Genomic DNA, 21,445 nt, shown 5'->3' with positions numbered 1-21,445 from the left:
AGACATTAAAGCAGCCTGGGGTGAGGGTGTGGCTCAGGAGTACAGCATTTGCCTAGCATGTGTGGCTCCATCCTCAACATCAAAATAAATATGCAAAATTAGACAGACAAGCTACAACTGCAGTGTGTGCTACAGATAGAGGATGCCCACTAGAAGACCTGAAATTGGGATGCAGAGGTGGCTCAGGGGATAAAACACTTGTGCATCTGTGAGGACCCGAATTCAGATTCCAGCCCTTTTAGTAAAAGCCAGTCATGGTGATGCTTATCTGTAATCCCCGCACTGACGGGAACAGATCCATTCCAGGGGCTCAGTGATTGGTTCATTGGAAATGGCAAGCTTCAGGCTCAGTCAGAGGCCCTAGCTCCAAAAATAAGGTGAAGAGCAACAGAAGATCCCCAGCAGTTAAGAGAGCGTGCTGCTCTTCAAGAGGACCTGACTTCGGTTCCCAGCACAGCAGGCAGCTCACAACCCTCTCTAACTGCCCCTGAGTGACACAACACCTTCCTGTGGTGTCCTCAAGCATTGCACACACGGCACACACAGATGCATACAGACATAAAGTTTAAAAGACAGACTTCTCAGCACTGGCCAGCTATAGAGGCATGTGCCTGCAGTACCAGAACTTGGAAGGCTGAGGCAGGACAACTACAGAGCAAGACCTTATTTCAAAGAAAACAAAATAACCAAGAAACAAAAACAAACAGCAACAACAACAACAACAACATGATAATATCTAGAATCAGGCATAAATATATCGGGCAATGATATACACAGTAAGACCTGGTTTTCAAGTCAGGATGAGGGCAATTGCATAACATCTTATGTCAACTGGATTCCTATCTCATACTTTACTAGAATGGATTATTATTTTTAAGATTTATTTAATTTTTAATAAAATAAATGTGTGTATTTTTATTTTTTAAATTTCTTTTATTTATTTATTTACTTTCGAGACAGGGTTTCTCTGTGTAGCCTTCACTGTCCTGGAACTCACTCTGTAGACCAGGCTGGCCTTGAATTTAGAGATTCCTGTTCCTCTGCCTCCCAAGTCCTGGGACTAAAGGCATATGGCACCACTATCCAACCAAAAAGAAGGATTTTTTAAAAAAGTTTATTTACTTGTTGTATTTTTATGTGAGTATGCATGACATGCATGGTGGTCCAAGGACAACTTGTAGGTGTTAATTATCTCCTTCCTCCATGTAGGACCCAAAGTGCTTGAACCCACCAAGCTTCTCGCCGAGCCTCACCTGGTTATTTTTTAGACAGAGGCTCATGAAGTCTGTGGTGGTTTAAATAGATATAGCCCCCATAGGTTTGTGTTTGAATGCTTGGCTATAATGAGTGGCGTGACCTTATTGGAGGAGGTGTGGCCTTGTTAGAGGAAGTGTGTCACTGAGGAGGTGAGGCTTTGAGATCTTAAATGCTCAAGCTACGCCCAGTGTGAAACACAGCCAGTCTCCTCCTTGCTTCTTATGGATCAAGATTCAGAACTCTCAGCTCCTCCAGCGCACCACATCTGCCTGCAGACTGCCATACTTCTCACCATGATGATAATGATCTAAACCTCCAAAACTGTAAGCCAGACTCAGTTAAATGTTTTCCTTTATCAGGGTTGCCTTGGTCATGGTGTTTCTTTGAAGCAATGGAAACCCTAACTAAGGCAAAGCCAAGCTACCCTCAAGTTCAGTGTGTAGCTGAGGATGAACTTGAACTTCTATCTTCCCTTCCCCACCTACAGGTGTACCACATCCATGTGATTTTATGGGAAGATAAGGATCAAGCCCAGGGACTTCTTGTATGCCAAGGACCCTGTGAAGCAAGCTATATCCCCAGCTTAGAGAGACAGGTTTCTCTCAAAATGACCAAAACATCCACAAAGTTAAACTGCTTAAAAGTAATCTTAAAATAAGCTACATGGCAATACCCCCAAAGAAAAATACCAAAACTTAGAATAAGCAAAATCAAAACATAAGCAATGGGTTTTCGGTCATCTATAAATAATTGTCAGACTTTTCTAACACATATAAAGAATTCTCAGATATCATGGGAGAAGAGTTAGCCCAAGCAGGGCAGAAAAAAACACGCACTCCTCATGTCACCAGAGAGGAAGTGCACAGGCCAGGCTTTGTGGCCTCTTACCTCGTGTTTCTCAAAATAGACATTGCCCAGGTGTAAGATGGAGGCTAGGATGCGGAAGATGCTGTCCTGGTCCTCACTGGTGAAGCCAAGCACCTCCATGGCAGCCAGCAGGCGGCGGAAGTCATCTGCGTCACTCTTCCCAGCAATCTCACAGTTCCCACCCTGTTAGGGCAGGGGCTGGGGTCAGGGTGCAGTTCGCAAGCCGAGGAGGTCCTATCAGGTCCTGCTTTCCAGGAGGTGCTGACAGGACCTAGGAGAGCTTCATAGACTGTGAGGAGGGGCGGGGGCTGCCACCTGACCATAGCCAGCATTGATGAAGGGTGGCCTATAGGGCAGTTCCAAGCCATCGAATGTATCCCTCACCCATACCTCTACCCAGGGGTGTTATGTTATCCCCATTTCCCAGAAGAGGAGACTGAGACCCAGAGAGGGGACGTGTAGTCCCATCACATTGGTTATGAAGAGAGGAAAGATCAGGAAGGCTCCCCTCTCTCTACGGAGGCCTGATGTTTCTGTCGCAGCTGCCAGGACCTGTGGGCTTTGGGTCTTTGGAGCCACTGAGCTGAATGGCTCTTTGTGGGTGCTCACCTTTGTGGGTGCTCACCTGGTTCAGGTAGTAGTAGGTCTCAGCCTCCTGCAGGCTGAAGGCCTGCCTCAGTTGAGCGGGGAGCCCAGCCAGCAGCTCATAGAAAATATGATAATTTCTCTCATTTTTGGCCTGCAGGGGAAGCACGGTGGATACAGAAAAGAGTGACCCCCTCAGCCACTTACCCAGGTTCAGGTGTGCACATAAAAACATGTCAACATACAGGCTCTGGGGCGAGACTCCCGGGCATCCTGGTGTGATGGGGTGCTGGCCTTGCTTTGGAAAACCAGTAATAACTCTGCCTAATTTTCTCTTATGCACACCTGAAGACACAGAACTCTAGGGCCCACATGTGCACACACAGGGCTTTAGATGGTTCAGTCATTCCATTTGGCTGAGGTCTTCTCGAATCCCAAGCCCCACGGGACAGCATGGAACACACCTCACAGAACCCATTTGCTCTCCGGAGACATTTAGTTAGTTAAAGGGTATTGTGTTCCCCAGATGAAGCACGGACGGGTGGGGTCGGGATGGGGAACAGAGGACTGCATAGGGTCAGTGATTTCCTTGAGCAAGGGACATGGCAGCAAGACTTGGAGGGTGCAGTGTGTTGGGCTACACATGCATCCCTGTGTTTCTGGGGTGAAGGACAGTCTGCTGATCTCTTGGGTAAGGATGAGCCAACCAGGATGTTGGGGTAAAAGAAGGGAGAGGTGACAGGTCGCAGGCTCAGGAACACAGACAGCATGCATGCACAGAGTCTGTCTATCTGTCTGTCTGTCGGTCTGTCTGTCTGTCTATCCATCCACGTGTATACACATGAGTGTTGGTGCCACCCAGGCCTGTGGCCTGCCTACCTGGAACACAATCCTTGACTTCTCCAGCAGGTACTGAGAGGTTATGGCACCACAGATCACACCCCTGGGGAAGAACAGTCAGGTCTTGGAGACTGGGGTGGCCCCCTTTAGCCTTGGGTGCTGCTGTGGGCCACCAAGGGCTCTGCAGGGCCTCTGAGCATCTGCCACAGTCCCACTCACCCTTCTAGAAAGATTTCCACAAACTTCCCAAAGCGGCTGGAGTTGTCATTCCTGACGGTTTTGGCATTACCAAAGGCCTCCAGGAGAGGCGTTGCCTCCAGGATCTGGACCAGGAAGGAGAGGTTGTGAGAGAGACAGGCACTGGGCTCCAGGCATGACTCTAGATACCCCAACAGAGGCCTTCCCAGGGAACCCTCCCTTTGGCGGGGCAACCTGAAGTAGATTCCTATAGAACCCCAGAGTCTCTCTCCTCTCTGTTCCTCATAGCCCCACTCGCACGCTCTGTGCTCTACACCCTCTAAGCCCTGTGTTCCCCCTCCCTGACTGTCCCGCCTCATACACACTCACACACCAGCATACCTTTATCTTCAGAGATGTTGGTGAAACCGGAGTGGGAACAAGAGACAACAAAAGTAGTTCACTAATAAGACCAGACACCTCTCCCTCCGGAAGCCAGGAACCTTGGACTGTGGAGAAACTGGTAGACCCTTTTAGGTCCCTGTTGCAAATCTGTGAGCCTCCAAGACCCAAGGTCAAGGGACTGAAGCATGGCCTCAGGGAGCAGCACGTGCTTGCCACAAGGCCCAGGCACACACTATATTCTTTGCCTCATAACTGATTCCTGCGGTCCATCTCCCAGGTCCTTCTCTCACATTTCCTTACTCTTTTGTTTCCTGTTAGGTCAGCACAGTCGCCAATATGTCCTTAGGAACACATCCCATCCCTCTGGCACCTACCTTATCAGGGCTAACCACAGTCCTGCTAATCCTCCGATCCAGACCTTATCTCATGGCTACCTGCCTCCCCTTCTTTAATGGGGTTTCACCAGTCCACACCCATCCCTGCTTCAGGACATCTGCACCTGCTGATCCTTGTGCCCAGAGCATCGGTATGCTTCTCTCTTCTCTTTCAGGAAGCCTCTGCAGGCTTCTGTTCCTCAAGGTACTCGGCGCCTCAACAAATACATTTCCTTGGGTATTATCTGTGTCCCTATAGGAAACCAGCTCTGTGGATGAGCACGCTTGAATCCAAGTCTCTGCACAGGACTAATGGATTCATAGCAAGCCCTCAAAAATTCTCTGAGTGGATGAAAACAAGGAGTTTAGCACCTCACGATCAGAACCACCCAGGGTGATCATAGCTACCTGTGGTACCCAGCTATAAGTACCTACTGTGTGCCAATCATTTTGCCTCACCTATCTCCCAATGCTAGGTATGGACCTCAAGGCTTCACATGCGCTTGGGAAATGCTCTGCACTGAGCCACATCCCATTCCCAGCCTTTCATTTATTTTTCAGTTTGCAACAATATCTCATGACATAGCCCAGGCAAGCCTTGGGTTCTCAGCCTCTCTAGTCTCTGGGACATTAGGCCTGTGCCACCACACCCTAATTTTGGTTCCTGTAAGTATCCTATACATAGGTGCTCACATCATTGCTGTCTCGAAGACTCAGAAACTGGGATGCAGGGAGGTGTTGTGGGATACCCAGAGCATCCAGATCTGGGTCCCAAGCAGGGCCTGGTGAGCAAACGCTTAGCATGCATAGGGCATTGTCTATGGTTAAGTCATGTCTTCAGAAAGTTTTTGTAGAATTAATTTGGGGTCCCAGTTCCCACAGATATGACGCCTGTAACCTTGGAGTGGTGGCAATGCCTCTCTGCTTACATCCACACTCAGACTGCTACCTGCAGAGCTCCCAGCAAAGAGCAGGGGAGAGTGGGGCTGCCTGCAGTTGCTCATAGTCAAATTCAGTAGGCCATTGCTCTATACTGTCCTTTAGTCTGGAGACCCTGCAAGGTTCCAGAGGGTGTGTGGCTTCTTCTCTGCTCTTGGTACCTAGCATAGGGCAGGACAGAAAGCCAGAAAACTGGGGAGGGGGTGAGCTATTCCACGAGTTGAACTTTTCTGAAATGAAGAAGGTGCCACAAACACCATTTTGCTGACCGCAGTGTATATGGGAGTGGAACAAAACATGTCTGTTGGTTATGACCCTAGATCCATCTATGCCTGAAACTCACCCTAGATCCGACCTGACCAGTGTCCCCATGTTGTGTGCCTGCTCCAGAACTCTTAGACCTAGGGTGTCATATACCATCACTTGTCTTTTCCACACCCGTTACCACGGAATATAGATTCCTGGCCTAGCACCTCATCCGGGGGTACTGGGCAGGTCATTTTTCTCCCCAGACATCAGTTTCCCAAACTCTAAGTTCTCACAGATGCAATTTCCTAGGGAGGCCATGAGGGTCTGTGGAGGAGGATGGAAGACACCTGGCCCAAAGAACTCACAGAGCCCACCTCTCTCCCTGCCTCCTTCATGGGCTCTCCCAGGCATGCAGAAGAAACTAAAAACTGCCTGGGTCAACCACTAAGAGGCCATGCCAAGATGACCACAGGCTGCAGCATTATAGCCATTTGCCAACTTTCATGGGCCCAGGGCCCATGAGAGCCTGTGGTTCTGGACACTGCGCCCTGGATTCCCATCACCTCTGAGTGGACGCCTGATGGGCACATTTCTCAGGAGTTTCTTTCTCTTCATCTGTTCTGCCTGTGTTCACTCTTGGTCTTAGCCCTCCTCACACTGTGTCTGGGTCCTTCAGCCAAGCCCAGGTTGCCTTTGCCCTACCCCTGAATGCATCCTTGTACACCGACACCACAGTCCCCGGCATCTGAGCCCGGCTTCTCTGATCCAGACTCTACATTGTTGTTCTTTGTCCTAAGGGAAGCCGACAACTGCGTGCACCTTTGCACAAGATCTTCCATCGGCCCCCTCCATCTTCTCCAACCTGCCCAGGGTCTCATCACTGCCTCACGCTTATAATGATGCTCCCAGCTCTTCCTCCTTGCCCCTCTGTTCTTCTCACCATATACTAATACAACTCTTTCCAGTCTACACAATTTACTTAACAGTTACTTAAGTTTCCTTCTTCTCCTTCTCCTGCCCTAAAATGGAACTTCTACAAAGTTATAAATATTCTGTCTGGAGATGTTCTGTTCCTTGCTCAAAGCCTCAGTAAACCTTTACTGAGGGAATGAGTTTCCAGAGCAGTGTCAGGTTGCAGGATTTAATGTTCTCGTGTTGGCTCTATGAGCCTAAGTCTGTTGCTACTTCTACCTCATGCTATGGCTACCCTTGAACCTGTTCAGCTTCTGGGTATGAAACTATGGAGGTCAGGCTGGAGACACTAGAAAGTAAAAACGGCTTCCTTGTCTATCCCTAGGAGCTTCCCTGGGGAAAATGGGAGACAGAGAAGTCCTTGAGCCACCCCCGCTGGCCTACCCAGAATTCCGTCTCCTTCACCAAAGTGCAAATACAAGAGCCTGATCTATTGGGGGGCTTGCTCAGCAAGGGTGCTGGGCTAGAGATCCTAAGCAGACGGGGCAACCACGGGATGGCCGGATGGTAGGTCTCACCTGCTGCATGACGTCCCGTCTCTGGTTCATGGCAGCCAGGCAGCGCAGAATCAGCTTCGTAGCCTCAGTCTTTCCAGAGCCACTCTCCCCGCTGGGGGAACAGGAGCCCAGAGCATTGGCTCTCCTCTGCCTCTCCATGCACACTCCAACCCAGGAGCCATGCAGAGGCCCAGAGGCACCCAGTATTCTTCCCAGGTTCATAGTGGCTCTCATCTCACCATCTAGATGTCTGGATGCAAACTACTGCCCAAGGTGCTCCTAATCTGTCCCCCATCTGAGCACAGCCCGACTCACCTGATGATGACACACTGGTTCTGTTTGGCATCAAGCATTTTGGCGAAGGCGAGATTAGCAATTGCAAAGAGGTGCCTGGAGAGACGGGCCATTGGGTGTCACTGTCTCTGACGGTTTCCACAGTCCCAAGACTGCCCGGGGTTGGGGAGAAGGGTATCTCTGTCCTGCCAGCAGCCAGCGCCGCCCACCCCTCACCCCCAGCGCCGCCCACCCCTCACCCCCAGCGCCGCCCACCCCTCACCCCCAGTCACAGCCACAGTGGCCTCTAGAACCGGACTGTGCCGTGCCTGGGGAGAGACCACACTGAGTCTCACTCACCTCAACTCTCCCCAAGCTCAGAAGAGGATCTGGAACACCCCAGGACAACACCCTCCGCATCCCATAGGTACTCACGGGGGATTTTCTCCTAGGCCACGCCCACTGTACTGCTGCACCTGCTCGGGCCCGTAGATGGCAAACATTCGATATGGGTTCACCGACACCAGAATACTGCCGATATAGGTCTGTTAATAGACAGTGACCTCAGCGACAAGGTTATGGTGGCCACCTGTGTGTGGCCCCCCTCTTTATGCTTTTGAGCAAGATGTCCCTTACCAATGAGACATGTGTCTGGCTGCCTGGTCTCATTCGTCCCAGACTTATCCATAGACTGAAGTTGTGAATGTGGAGTGAACCAGGTCTTAATCGGCCCAAGATGGCAGGTAATTTCCCGACCACCTCATGGTCTGGCCCAGGCTGCAGGTATTTCTGCCTCCTGCCAAGGTCTAACCATCTACTGATAGTTAGAACAGGGAAGCAGGGAGCCCATGTGCCCTGAAGTCATTAAAGCCCTACAGGTGGGAGCAGGAGCGATTGCTCAGTGTTCAAGAGCACGGACTGGGCTGGTGAGATGGCTCAGTGGGTAAGAGCACCCGACTGCTCTTCCGAAGGTTCAGAGTTCAAATCCCAGCAACCACATGGTGGCTCATAACCATCTGTAACAAGATCTTACACCCTCTTCTGGAGTGTCTGAAGACAGCTACAGTGTACTTACATATAATAAATAAATAAATAAATCTTAAAAAAAAAAAAAAAGAGCACGGACTGCTTTTCTAGAGGGCCTGGGTTCAAATCCCAGCACCCACATGGCAGCTCCCAAGCCCCTGTATCTCCAGCCCCAGAGGATCTGACCCTTTCATACAAACCTACACCGATGTGCATGAAATAAAAATGAATAAATTATTTAAAGCCCCGTAAGTGCACATGCCTATTGGAAGTGGCTCCAAGCTTCAGGCCCTCTCTCCTGTAGCTCTGGGGTCACAGGTTCCTCTGTCTTTCTGACCACCCCTAGTCTAGAATCTAAGCGGGTCCTTGCGCAGGCAAGCCCCAGACTTACATAGATGAGGTTCCGCTCAAATCTGGTCTTTAGGTTGGCTAGCACAGTGGTCTCTTGGAGGTCTCTGGAAGGACAGAGAGGCACTGTGAGGGTCCCAGTCCTGACACAGACTCCACCCTACTTGGCATGGTGTCTTGGTCAGGTATGTCTGGGATCAGGCTCATCTCTGCCACTGGCCAGCTGTGAGACTTGAGCAAGATAGTTCCTTCATTCATCTTGTGCCTCATTTTCTTCATCTGTCTAATTGGGTGGCAAACATCACACCCACTTTGTGGGACCTTGGTGGACACTGGGGCAGAAGACATAAGGCTGAATCGCTTATGGTTGGAGAGCTTCAGAGATGTCACACCTGCCGGTAATTTCACAGCCACTGCTCAAACCTCGTAGACGAGAAACTGAGGCACAGAGCAGGACCATGTTGCCCACGGCTGCCTAGCTAGTACATGGTATGGCTGGGATCTGAACCAAGGGCCGTCTACCTCACAAGGCTTTGCGTTGCACACATTTGGCTTGTGTGACACTTGATGACACCGTTTGCACATGGGGAAACTGAGGCTCAGGCGATTCCCAGAACAGTAAGGCTGGGAGCATGGGAATCCCTCACCCCGTCTACTTACTCCAGCTGCGTCATGTCCTCCACTCCATCTTCCCTGTGCTGCTCACGGGACCGCACAGAAGGCAGGTTGCGTATGGAGTGCATCTGTGAGAGAGGGGTGGGGGACAGGCTGGAGGCCTGGGTGGACCCTGGCTTGGACATACCAGGCGCCTGCTACCATTGTTAGAGAGGAACTTCAAGGTCAGATACTGAAGGTCTTTCTGCCTACTTGCCCTAGAGCTCACGTCAGTCTGTGTGTCACGCATCCTGGACTGAGCATGCTCAGTGAGCACACATAGATACATTCACCAGCACACACAGCAAACAAGAGCAAGAGTCTGTCCCCTTCCTACCTTTGTCCTCTTCGTGTCCCTAACCTGCTCCCCACAGACTCCCATGTGTTGGTTTGCATGAAGGCCACTTGTGTCACGGTGCACTGGGCTCTTGGAAAGACAAAGGTGGGGGCTGTCCCAGGATGGGACAAGATACTCGGGGTGAGTGTGAAGATACTGCATATGGGCCTACTGCAGCGGCTGCCGTCCTCACAGATCCCATACAGATCTGAATGCTCTCAGTATGCTGTGGCTCTGTGCAGGCCCCGTGTGCTTGATTGAGGGCATCCACTTACGTAGGGACTCTCAACATCCACTCAGAGTGTACCCAGCCGCCAGCAGTCAGGGTCCTCCCACACTGGAGATCTTGAGAGTGGGAGTCCTGGTGTCAGCCTCGGCCTGACGGGGCTCCACAGTGCCTATTATGCGTACACATGTGTGTGCACATTCAAAGGGTAGGCTGATGGCTCACACCTCCGTGGATACAGTGTCTGCTCGGACTTGGCACCCACCTGCTTTCCATGCTTGCCCATGCATGGTATTCACTCACGCACATTCAGGCACATGGACCTGCAAGGCTCTGGATAACTGCGAGCACACACGTGTACAGCCCTGGCCTTTCCCACCCTGGTGCACCCTCCCTAAGCAGGAAAGAGGATACAGGAGGGCCTGCATACTACACGCCCTCACACTGTTAAGTAGGGCACAGCAAGTATCAACCCTTCCGGCCCTGGCCTCCAGCCCACCCATCGGCTCACGTGCTTGCCAGCGGCCACAGACCCTGAATAATTCAGCCACTCACGTATTCCAGAGTGAGGAGGGCCCAGGCATCCTTGCCCCTCACCCCTGGGCGCCCTGTGCCCCGCTCCCGCAATGCTGCAGCCCACACAGCGCGGGGCACCCGTCGTCGGGGCCAGGGTCCCCCTAGCAGCCAGGGTGCCCCAGTTGTCATTGCCAAGCCTGCTTGCTGCCTGCTCGGTGGGGCACGGTCCGCAGAGGTGGAGAAGTCCCGCCTATCATTGCTTGCCCCGCCCATTCTGGGTGTCCCCAGGGAGGCTAGAGTAATCTTTCACCTCCTCCAAGGGCCACCCAGCATTCAGCTCACCTTCTGCCACGGATATGGCAGCCAGTCTAGAACTCCCTGAGACAGGTTGCCTGCCCTGACTCCACAGACTCCGAGTCTCAGTTTCCCTACTCTGCAACAATGAAGTCAGAAAGCAGGAACCTGTGCCTCTACCCTCATGTCTAGTCCTTTCCTCCAGGGCCTGCCTGTGCTGGGCACTCCTTTGTTCAAGCCCCAGATGCCTTGCAAGGTCCAGGCAGTTCTCCCCACCTTCGGAAGGGAGACGGGGTCCACGTAGACCACTACTTGCCAGGGCTGCGTGTGACTTCTCAGGCCACCTTCTCTTCTGGTTCCTAAGCCAGAAATCCCAGCCCCACCCACTGACTTGCGCCTTCATACCTTGTACTGCCAGCTTTGGGGGCGAGTCTTTTTCCAGAGGCTCTTGTGGGACTGGCAGTCACCTCCATGGCCCCGGAGGTGGGACTGAGAGGAGTGGGTGCGAATTCGTGACCAGGGACAGTGAGCATCTGTTGATGACCAGAGGCGGGGCCAGCGTAGACTACAGGCTTGGGCTGCTGGGCCCTGCTCTGGGTCTTGGTCTGGAGGCTTTGGAGGCTGCACAGGAGCAGGCCCTTTTGGCTGGAAGGAGCTCACCCCACGCACCTGAGGCATGACAACTGCAAACCGCCCAGGTTCCGCCCGGGGCTGCTCACCAGCCTTGAGCAAGGGCCCCGGGGCTTTGGTGGGGGCCAAGGGAGCTGGAGTTCTAGACACTGTCTTCCAGCGGTGCCATTGTGGCCATGTGACCCTTGCCTGCTTACATGTGACAAGTGGGTACGAGGCGCTGGGTCGTAAAACCTTCCTCTCTGAGACAACATTTTTGTTGGGAGGTGTTGGGTTCAGGGTCTCAGGCTCAGCTGGTGGCTGAGGGTCCCCTGGGGTGACCACTTCTTCAGGCTTCTCCAAGCTTGGATCGGCTGACTTGGTGAGTTGCCCAGGCCCTGGGTCATGGTGTTGGCCCAGGAAGATACCAGTTAAATTGGAGGCTCGGTCCTCAGGCTGTGGCTCACATGAAGGGCTTGTGTGCTCAAGCAATGGGTTTTCGGGCACAGGAGAGGGCCTGGAGAAGCCTCTAAGGCTGCCTATACCTTCTGGCCACGGAGAAGGTGGGCGCTGGGTGGGAGGCATATCCACATCCCAGCTGGGGGCCAATGGCGGAACTGTCCACGGTGTCTCTGAGTCTTCTGCTTCACGCTGGTTCTCTTGCTGCTCCAAAGCCCCTGTGGATGCCCCCCAGGGCCCGGCACTGGGTGGCGGGGGGTACGCCCTATGTACCCATGGCTTCACAGCCCGCGTAGGAGGCTCGCTGAGGCGCCGCCAGGTCCGTGGAAGGCGTGAGGGCAGGTTGAGGGACCGGTGGCGGGGGCCGTGTTTCAGGAGTGGAGGTGGTGAGGGTGGTCGGGGAGAACCTAGCACTGGTGAACGGGGTGGGCCCAGGCGCCCAGAGGCTCGATGTAGAGAGAAGGTCTCCCGAAGTGACTGAGGTCTGCGCGGAGGGGGTGGGAAGGGTGGCTGGAAGGGGCCCCTTCGGAGGGACAACTGAGGGGACAAAGGTCCCAGTGGTGAGTGGTAGCCCTGACCTGGCAGGCTCCTCAGAGAGGGCTGGGGTGAGGGCAGGTGGGGCCTTCTCCTGGATCCTATCAGGGAAGGTCTGGGGAAACCATAAGCTGCCCTCCGACTGCGACTGCGGGAAGCCCTGAATGAGGGCCGGGGTACAGGAAAGGCCAAAAGGTCAGGTGCAACCTCTGGGCTTGTCCCAGGGGGTTCAGCAAAGCCCCACCAATTTGCCTGGGGTGGAAGAGGCACATGAGCTGGGGCAGCCCAGGGTGGTGGATGCTGGCGGAGGGAGCCATAGGGTGAGCTGTAGGGGGAAGCTAGCCTTAGAGGCCGGGAGAAGGTTGGAGAGAAGGGTGGGGTCAATGGAGAGGCGGGGCTGGAGGATGGCGCAGGCATTGGAGGAGAGATGAGAGCACTCCAGTGCGTGAGCGCCCTCGGTGCAGGCCTGGGTGATGGTGGCCCATGGGAGTTGTTGTTGTTGCGAGCTTGTGGCTGACTGCGTCTCAGCACAATGGGCGTGTTGGGTCGATCGGGGTCCATGCCGGCCAGCTTGTAGCCAAAGCGTTTGTAGGCTGCCTCCCTGACAGGGGGCCGCCCTCCTCGGGCCTTCTGGCTGCCCCTGAGTCGTGGAATGGGCTTCTTTTCTGACAGTGTCTTTTTGAGGAACCGTGCCAGTGAGGTGGCTGGGCGTGGCGTTGGGTGGCCAAACTCAGGACCAAAGCCTAGGCCTTGGCGGGCACCAAAGGCTGACAGGGCGCGCTGTAGGTTTCGCTGGCGTGGTGTGAGGAAGCTCCAGTAAGGGTGGGTGTAGGGCATCGTGGGCACTGGGGGCATTTCCTCCTCCTCGTCCTCACCCTCTGCATCCCCTAAAGGCAGAGGAATGTCGAGGGAGGGTGGCAGGGGCACCTCTAGCTTCTCTTTCCCAAACAGCTTCACTTGAGGCCGTGGGAAGAGGCGGAACTTCCGGATGAGGGACAGTTTGGACCTGGCTGGTTTGTCCATACCTTGTTGCTCGAAGAAGGCGGCACTGGGCAGGCGGAAGGAGGTGCTCTGACGTTCTCCACCTATTTCCTCAGGCTCCTCCAGCTCGGCAATGTCGTCCATGGGGTGGGCATATGGGTTATGGGGCGACATTATGGGTGGCGGCACCCACGGGTACATAAAAGCTGGCTCTTCTGGATAGACATAGGGCACTCCAGGGGGATAGATGGCCTCGGCCCCACCGCCATAGACGCCTTCAGCATAGGGAACCCCATAGGGATCAAAGTAGGGTATGTCATAAGGAGTGTCATATGGAAAGTCATAGGGTGGATAGGGCATGTGGTGAGTTGCATAGGGATCCAGGTAGTAGCTGTATGGGTAGGCCTCATTCTCAAAGCTGTCGTGGTAGCTGTAAGGTGATGAATACCCTGATGGGGGCGCATATGGGGGCTCAAAATCATCGTAGCCGTAGCCATAGCCATAGCCATAGCCAGGGTAGAGGGTGTCACCGTAGTAATCAGGGTGGTAGTAGTTGTACGGGTCTCCAGGTGGGTACCCGTAGTCGTCATAGGGTGGCCAGGCCGGGCTATACCCACCGAACTCAGCCAAGTAGGGCTCCTGCTCCTCGTAGTGGTATAGCGACTGCTGGTCATAGTAGTCGTCGCCTTCCCGATGGTAGTCGTAATATTCACCCAGGTCCTGGAAGCCCTCGAGCCCATACAATGACTTGCGGGAGCCTGCATGCCGAAATGGGGCCTCGTCCTCAAAGGGCAGGAAGCCCACGGGCTCTCCGGAGGAGTAGATGCTGTGGCTGCGGGGGAACCTGCGGAGCCGGCCTCCATGCCGCAGGATCTCGGCACCCGACGGGAAGGGCAGCTTACGGGAGCCGACTCGTGAGCTGGAGCGCTGGAGCCAGGCGTCCACTGTGGCCTGCTCACTGCCTGACTCCTCGGCCTTCTTGAGGAGGAACTTCTTGGTCAGCCAGTTAATAGCGGTGGACGCCTTGCTAAGTGACTGGGCACGAGGCCTCAAGCGGCCATAGCCGCGCCGTCCAGGGAAGCGGATCACCATGAACGAGGGCTTCTTTCCCTTCATCGCCCGCTTCTTTTTGCCCACCCGCATCTGCGTCATGAGTTTGGATGTGGACTTGAGGACAGTACGGGCCTTCTTCTTGCGCTTGGTCTTCTGCGGGCCCGTGTGGAGGCCCCAGAAGAAGGCTGATGCACTCCGGAACTGACCTTTCTTGGAGATCTTGGGCGTGCGGTCTCGGAAACCCATGAAGAGCCGAGATGTGCCCTTGAGACTCCGTTTGGGTTTCTCAGGCTCCGGGGCCTTCTTCCCCTTCTTCCCTTTCTTCGCTTTCTTCTCTTCATCTTCCTCTTTCGCCATGGTGGCTCTCTGTGCCTGAAGATGCCTGGGGCAGGTGTCACGGGTTCAGGAACTTGGAGACACTGCTTGGAGACCAGCTAGGTCTTTTTGCTTGTAGCTGGACCTACAGTCTCTCCTCAGTGTCTGAGCCGCTGGGACTGGCTGGGTGGCACGGACAGGAAGGATCCATAATTCATCCTCTAGACCAGCCTTGGGTTTCACCTTTGAGAGGTGGTGGAAAGTGCCTGGGTGTTGTTTTCTAGCGAGGGTAGACTGAGAGGCCTGTACTGGGGCGCCAGCCTGGCTTTAAAGTCACCATGGCAACAACTTGCTGTCTCTGGCCAAGCCTTCCTAGGTCTCAGCTGGCTCAGTTTTACAGAGCAGGACATAAATCTCCAGAGGGGGACATCATCTACCCTAGACCCTTCGAATGGCCCCAAAGTGGAGTCAGGTCCCTGAAGCCAGGATAGAATGATCACGACCCACCATATCACCTTTGAGGGGAAACTAGAAGTGAGAAGCGGGTCCCCAGGGCTGTGGCCAGTGTAACAGGAGCTGGCCAACTCCAGGGAGCTGAATAATACATCAGGGAGGGAGTGCCCAGCTCCCACCTCACAAAGCCCGGCAGGCTGAATGTCTCTGCAGGTCATGGGGAGGGGCAGGGCACCGAGGAACAAAAATGGAGCCCAGCTCTTCAGTCCTGCAGCTGATCGACTATGTAGCCCCAGGAAGGCCTTTGGCCCTCCCTGTGCTGTAGCTTCCTTTCTGTAGAATGGGAGGGACAGGCTGTGCCCTGCTTCTTTCACTGGGAAGAAGGAAGATCTAATGGAACGGCTGGGCAGTTTATAAGGCAGGGGGGACCTCTTGGTGGCTCTTTACCACTTGCAGACCCATGTTATTGGGGGTGTGGGGTCAGGAGGCTCATTCCGATTCTGGATCTGATCCACGGCAATTCACAGTCAAGAAGGGGGAGGAGGATGAGGCAGGGAAGGAGAAGGAAGAGGGGGAGTGGGAGGAGAAAGAGGAGGGGAAGTAATAGGTAGCTTGGTCAGGGTTAGCAGGCTTGGGGGTCGTGAGAATGGACGCCACCACCACCACCAGTTTTGAACCCTATTTCCCTGAAAACTAATTTTTAGAAAGGTGCAATATCACAATTGAACTTATGAGAAGTGAAAATGCTGGGTGAGACCTGGCTGAGGATGAGAAAACCCACAGAGTCCAGGATTCAAAGCAGTGCTTTTGAGTTTCCTGTGGACTGCACAGGGGTTTCTGGTAGGAGGGCCTCGTGGCTTTGTACATGCTTGGCCCATGGGAAGAAGCACTATTAGGAGGTGTGGCCTTGTTGGAATAGGTGGTGTGTCCTTGTGTGTCACTGTAGGAGTGAGCTTTGAGAGCCTCCTGTCAGCCCTGTGGAAGGCAGAGGCTCCTCCTGGTTACCTCGGGATCAAGATGTAGACCTCTCGGCTCCTCCAGCACCATGTTTACCTGCCTGCTGCCATGCTTCCTGCTATGATAATGGCCTGAACTTCTGAACCTGTAAGCCAGTCACAATTAAATGTCCTTAATAAGGGTTGCCTTGGTCGTGGTGTCTCTTCACGGCAATGGAACCCTAAGACAGGCCTCTTGAGGACCCTGCACGTGACTACGAAGGACGGCTCCCCCACCGCAGAGGCTTCTTTTCTCTTGGTTTGTTTTTGGTTCAAGCCCTGACTGTCCTGGCCTGTATGGATGCTATCATCCCACACCTGTCCTCAGTAGACTGGGCTGGCCCCTGCTTCCTGAATGCTGAGATTAAAGGCGCACCTGGTGAGGCCTTCCACCCCCCCCCCCCTTGCAAGCTTTCTTTCCGTTCCTTTTCCTACTAAGGGACATCCTTGAGGATCAGAATAAGTTTGCTTTAACAAAGAAAAATCTTGATCAAGGCCAAATAAATAAAAACAAGTTAAGGCATGGTGGCACTTGCTTTTAATTCCAGCACTCAGCACTTGGGAAGCAAAGGCAGGGAATCTCCGTGAATTTAAGGCTACCTGGTCTATATAGCTTATTCCAGGCTAGTCAAGGCTACATAGAAAGAACCTGTCTCAAAACAAAACAACAAACCCAAAACAAACAAACAAACAAAAAACAAACCAGAATTAAGTTTGTCTAGGCTGTCCCCTTTCCTGCAGCTTTGTGATAAGTGGGAGGGCACTGCCTCACAAGTGGACACTTTTGAGTTCTTGCTTTCCTTAGGCTTCTGGTGTTTTCTTTGGAGTTAAGTAATAGTGTTAAGAAAAGACAAAAAGAAACCATGAAGTAACTGCAGAAAAAGAAACAAAGATTCTAAAATTGAAGATGGAGGCACCAAGGAAATGGTGGCTTCCAGACACATCAGGGGTGAGGTACACATGAGCCCAGTTCCAGAGACTGTGTGTGCTGCAGCCCGACTGGTCTGAACCCTTCCCAAACACTTTGAAAAGGAAGTGGACATGAGCTTCCGTCCCTAACCAAGAAGCTCTTTGCGACTGACAACCACTTGCAAAGGAAATACTGGTTTCCTCCAATGGAGTCCCACTGAGTAAACTACACCTAAGAGTAGGTCCCCTGCCTAAGAATAAATGGGAAAATAAAATGAACTCAATAGTATTTTTGGATAGGTTTTATCTCATTTTGCTTTTTTTTTTCTTTAATCTCATTGGTCTTTTGCTTATATATATTATGGTTTCTGATTTTGTGTTTTTGTGTCTCTGTGTTTATTATGCTTCTTTTATTTATTTATTTATTTTTTACTGTTTTTGTTTTGCCTGTTTTCTCTCTTTCTTCTTACTTTTTGTTTTTGTTTTGATCTGTTTGGTTTTTGAGACAGTGTTTCTCTGTGTAGCCCTGGCTGTCCTGGAATTCGTTCTGTAGAACAGGCTGGCCTCAAACTCAGAGAGCCTTTACAGCCTGACACTGTTCAAGGTTTCCTACTAAAAGCCCTACTCAAGCAACCAAGGCCATCAGGCACCTGGGGCGACTTGTAAACTGACAGTCATAAATGTTAATTTTGATAGGCTGGCTATAACGTTGCACTTTGGTGTCCAGCATTCCAGAGGCAGAGGCTGAAGAGTCTCAATGAGTTCCAGGTCAGCCGGGTCTACTTGGGAGCTCCAGAACAGCCAGACTGCATAGAGAATGCTAACTTTGTTTCTAATATTGGGGCTCCACTCTCTAATTTATGACCTAGGATGAACTTATATAGTAACCAGTGTCAGTGGGGATGCCAGCTAATCAAAGGAGTAGTTCTTTGCCTCTGCCTCCACAATCACAATACACATGGCCCATCAACAAAATAAAACATTGGGAGACTTCACCTAAATTAGAAGACATTCCTGCACCTGTAGCTTCCTTTCCCAGGCAGATTCTGTGGTGTGTGTGTACCTCAGATACTTGGAAACTGCAGTGGCTGTGGCAATGATGCTAGACAGTTGGATTTTACTCAAATATTTCATTTTCAAAGATCTAAATATCTTCTGCTTGCTGACAGCTTCTTAAGGCAACCAGGGCCATTCCCACACAGAGTAAAAGAACTCCGTGTTATTCCCTAAGGTAAGACCTGTCTGAGTCTGCACAGCTTCCAGGAGAGCTTAAGAACAAAGCCACTTACACTGTCACTGTCCACGTGGCCCTGTCCAGTTCCTGGTTATAGGACCCCAGAACCTGGAAATACCAGCAGGACCCCAGTATTCACCTACAACAGGGAGGGGGGCAGGGAGATCAGACATTTAAGGTTATTCTTGGCTACAGAGTGAATACATCCTGGGCTATGTGAGACCTTTTCCTTCTACAATCCCCTTAAAAACACACAGCAGTCTAAACTGCCCACAAAACATACTATTGATCCCTCCCTTAAGGGCTAAGCTAAGAGCCTGTCCACCACCAGTCAAGACTACCCCTCAGGAGAGTTGATCTTCCTGACAGACATGTTAAGAAAGTAGAAAAATGATTCTCTCTTAATGCATACATACCCCAGAAGCCCTGTCTGTGATAGAATTGTTTACAGAATTGTTTTAAACCTTTACTTTATTCTTTTATTTATTGTGTGGACACGTGGAGATCAGAAGACAACTTCAATGGAAGTTGGTTCTCTCCTTCCACTGTGTAGAACCTGAGGCTAGAAAAGCCATCAGGTGTCGCAACAGGCTTTTTAACCTGCTGAGCCAGCTCATGGGCCCCAGGTCCTTACTTCTGAGCCTGCCTACTTAAAAGAGTCAATTTCGGGGTAGTGAGGTGACTCATTGCTTTTACACAGGACCTGGGTTCCCAACCTCCACATGACGACAGTTCATAGATGCCTGAAACTCCAACTCCAGGGGGAATGTGACACCTTTGGCCTTTTGTGGGGACTTTCATTTGTGCACAGATAACATAATTAAAAATAAACTTTTTTTTTTTTTTTTTTTTAAGCGTAGCTTTTGGGGCTGGAGAGATGGCTTAGTGGATAAAATGGTTGCTGAGCAAGCATAAAGACTGAGTTGGGAATCCTCAACACCCACCTAGAAGCAGGGCACAGTGACACGTCTGTAACCCATGCTGTGGGGTAGGAAGGGCAGAAACAGGTCAGTTATTCCTGCAGCTTGCTGGCCAGCTATTCTAAACAAAACTTTAAGATCCAGGTTCAGTAAACGGCCCTGTTTTCAAAAAATAAGGTGGAGAGTGATCGAAGACACCCACATAAACCTCTGCACTCTACATGCACGGATGCAAGCATATGCAGATACACCGGTGTGCACACAAAGTGTAGCTTTTCCTTTTATCTGTTTGGGCACCAAACTCCTAAGCTCGGCTTGACCGTCTATTCATTCTCTCTCTCTCTGTGTCTCTCTGTCCCTGTCTCTGTCTCTCTTTCTCTCTTTCTCTCTCTCTCCCTCTCCCTTTGAGATGGGGTCTCTCAGTATAGCCCAGGCTGTCCTGGAACTCTCTCAGTAGACCAGGTTGGCTGTGAACCCAGAGATCTGCCTGCTTCTGCCTCCCAAGTGCTGGGATTGCAGGCGTGCGGCACCACACCCTGCCATTCTCTTGCTAAGGACCATACAGGCACGCAGCTGCAGAGCGCACCTGCTTCCCTTGTCACCCAGACCATGACTTTGTCCTGCCCACCCTCCCAGCAGTCCCAGGGTCCCAGCTGCTTACTCGGATGCTTTTCCCTCATGCGCCAATCAAATTGTCCCCAAACTTTCTCCTGGGTCTGTTATAAATCCTTTTTATTTGTGAGACTGCATACTCGCAAAAGGAGACACTGATCCCCGAAAACGGCGAGGGAGGGAGGGAAGACAGAGCTGAAGCCAGCTGTGTTGAGCCTGGTAAGGCCAAGACAGCATGGCTGCAATCAGTTTCGAAACATGAGGCACCAGGAGCCGTTGGGTGGGAGACACTGACAGGTGAAGCAACTGCACCTGGGAAACTGAGTCACAAAAGGGAAGATAGTGTGGGGCATTTAACTTTCTGGGTGAAGGTACACTTGGGAACACAGCGAAAAGGAATCTTTGAAAGCAAGGAGAGACCAGAGAAAAGCAGCCTTGCTCACGCTGACCCGGGCTTTGGGTCCCTAGGATTTTGAGAGAGAACTTGGGGCTTTCTGCTGAAGGATGGTTGGAATGACAGTTACAGAAAGGGATCAGGGTAGATAATAGTACCTTAGTGACAAAGGTGAACACCCCTTTCACATACAGGCTTAGACTGTAGGACCAGAATGGCTAGAGTCACACAGCCCAGGACAGGACAGATGGGGACACCTGAAAAACAGGAGCCAAGCCAGAATCCAGCCAGAACTGTCCCCGACCCAGCTTCCATCTTTCCCAGGCATACAGGAAGAACTGAACATGCCTGGGCTAGGTTGCTGCCCAGGGAACTCATGGTCTAAACAGCATCTCCTAGGGCTGAGGCTTTCCCTGAGTAGGGAAAGCCCTTGTGTGCTGGACTCCTTCCCTTGAGTCCTTAGGGAAAGGAGTTGAAACAAATAGCTACACCTTTACCTGCCCTGGTGTACTGCACCAACAGTTACACCTTTACCTGTCCTGATGTACCCCACAAATAGCTATATCTTTACCTGTCTTGGTGTGACACTGTTGCCAAGGACTCACACCGGCACTCTGCCCATCTCACAGAAGACAGTGAAGCTCAGAAGAGTACCCAGTAAGGCAAGGCTAAGGTTCAGCTCTGCCGCCCCTTCTCTTCTCTCCGCAATGTCAGGGGCCAGTGGCAGAAGCCCAAGGACCCAGAGTCCCTTACCTGGGTCCTGTGGCGGGCTCCCAACCTGCATGCTGTTTGTTGGGGGGTCCTATGTCTGCCTCCACAGAGATGGAAAGGAGGCTCAGGCTGCCACATTGACCGCCTGGGCCCCAATGTATATTTAATGACATCTATTATTCCTGTTTTGTCTCTGGAAAGCATAAGCAGCTGACATGGGAACAAGGAACAGCCTGGAGAGCGAGCAGTAGGCTGAGCTGCAGTCTGGCTCCAGCCTTAGAGCTCTCTCCTTTCCTGGTGATTGTAGAGAAATAGGGTAATGCAGCCCAAAGCCCCACTTCTCCGGCAGCCAAGAGCATCTGTGCACTGTCTATAGAGAAGCACGGGACCTAGCCAGCACCAGAAGGGCCTCTGGTCTGCCTGAGCGTCA

The 21,445-nt window shown here is 52.2% G+C and overlaps 1 protein-coding gene across 1 annotated transcript in view; it reads right to left on the bottom strand.

Moving 5' to 3' along the window:
- Myo15a (myosin XVA) overlaps window positions 1-14,829 on the bottom strand; it is a 55,576-nt gene extending 40,747 nt beyond the window's left edge. The window contains exons 1-11 of the mRNA XM_021212122.1: window positions 11,242-14,829; window positions 9,470-9,552; window positions 8,853-8,916; window positions 7,871-7,980; window positions 7,478-7,552; window positions 7,184-7,274; window positions 4,129-4,134; window positions 3,769-3,872; window positions 3,589-3,652; window positions 2,750-2,863; window positions 2,146-2,307 (exon numbers count right to left, since the gene is read on the bottom strand). Coding sequence (XP_021067781.1) covers window positions 2,146-2,307; window positions 2,750-2,863; window positions 3,589-3,652; window positions 3,769-3,872; window positions 4,129-4,134; window positions 7,184-7,274; window positions 7,478-7,552; window positions 7,871-7,980; window positions 8,853-8,916; window positions 9,470-9,552; window positions 11,242-14,829 — 4,461 coding nt within the window. The remainder of the gene's footprint in view (window positions 1-2,145; window positions 2,308-2,749; window positions 2,864-3,588; window positions 3,653-3,768; window positions 3,873-4,128; window positions 4,135-7,183; window positions 7,275-7,477; window positions 7,553-7,870; window positions 7,981-8,852; window positions 8,917-9,469; window positions 9,553-11,241) is intronic.
- Window positions 14,830-21,445: the final 6,616 nt, after the last annotated feature.

The sequence above is a fragment of the Mus pahari genome, chromosome 14 (assembly GCF_900095145.1).
Source record: "Mus pahari chromosome 14, PAHARI_EIJ_v1.1, whole genome shotgun sequence".
Taxonomy (NCBI): Eukaryota; Metazoa; Chordata; class Mammalia; order Rodentia; family Muridae; genus Mus; species Mus pahari.
Note: the sequence above shows the minus strand (reverse complement) of the source record. Positions and strands in the feature narration are given on the sequence as shown.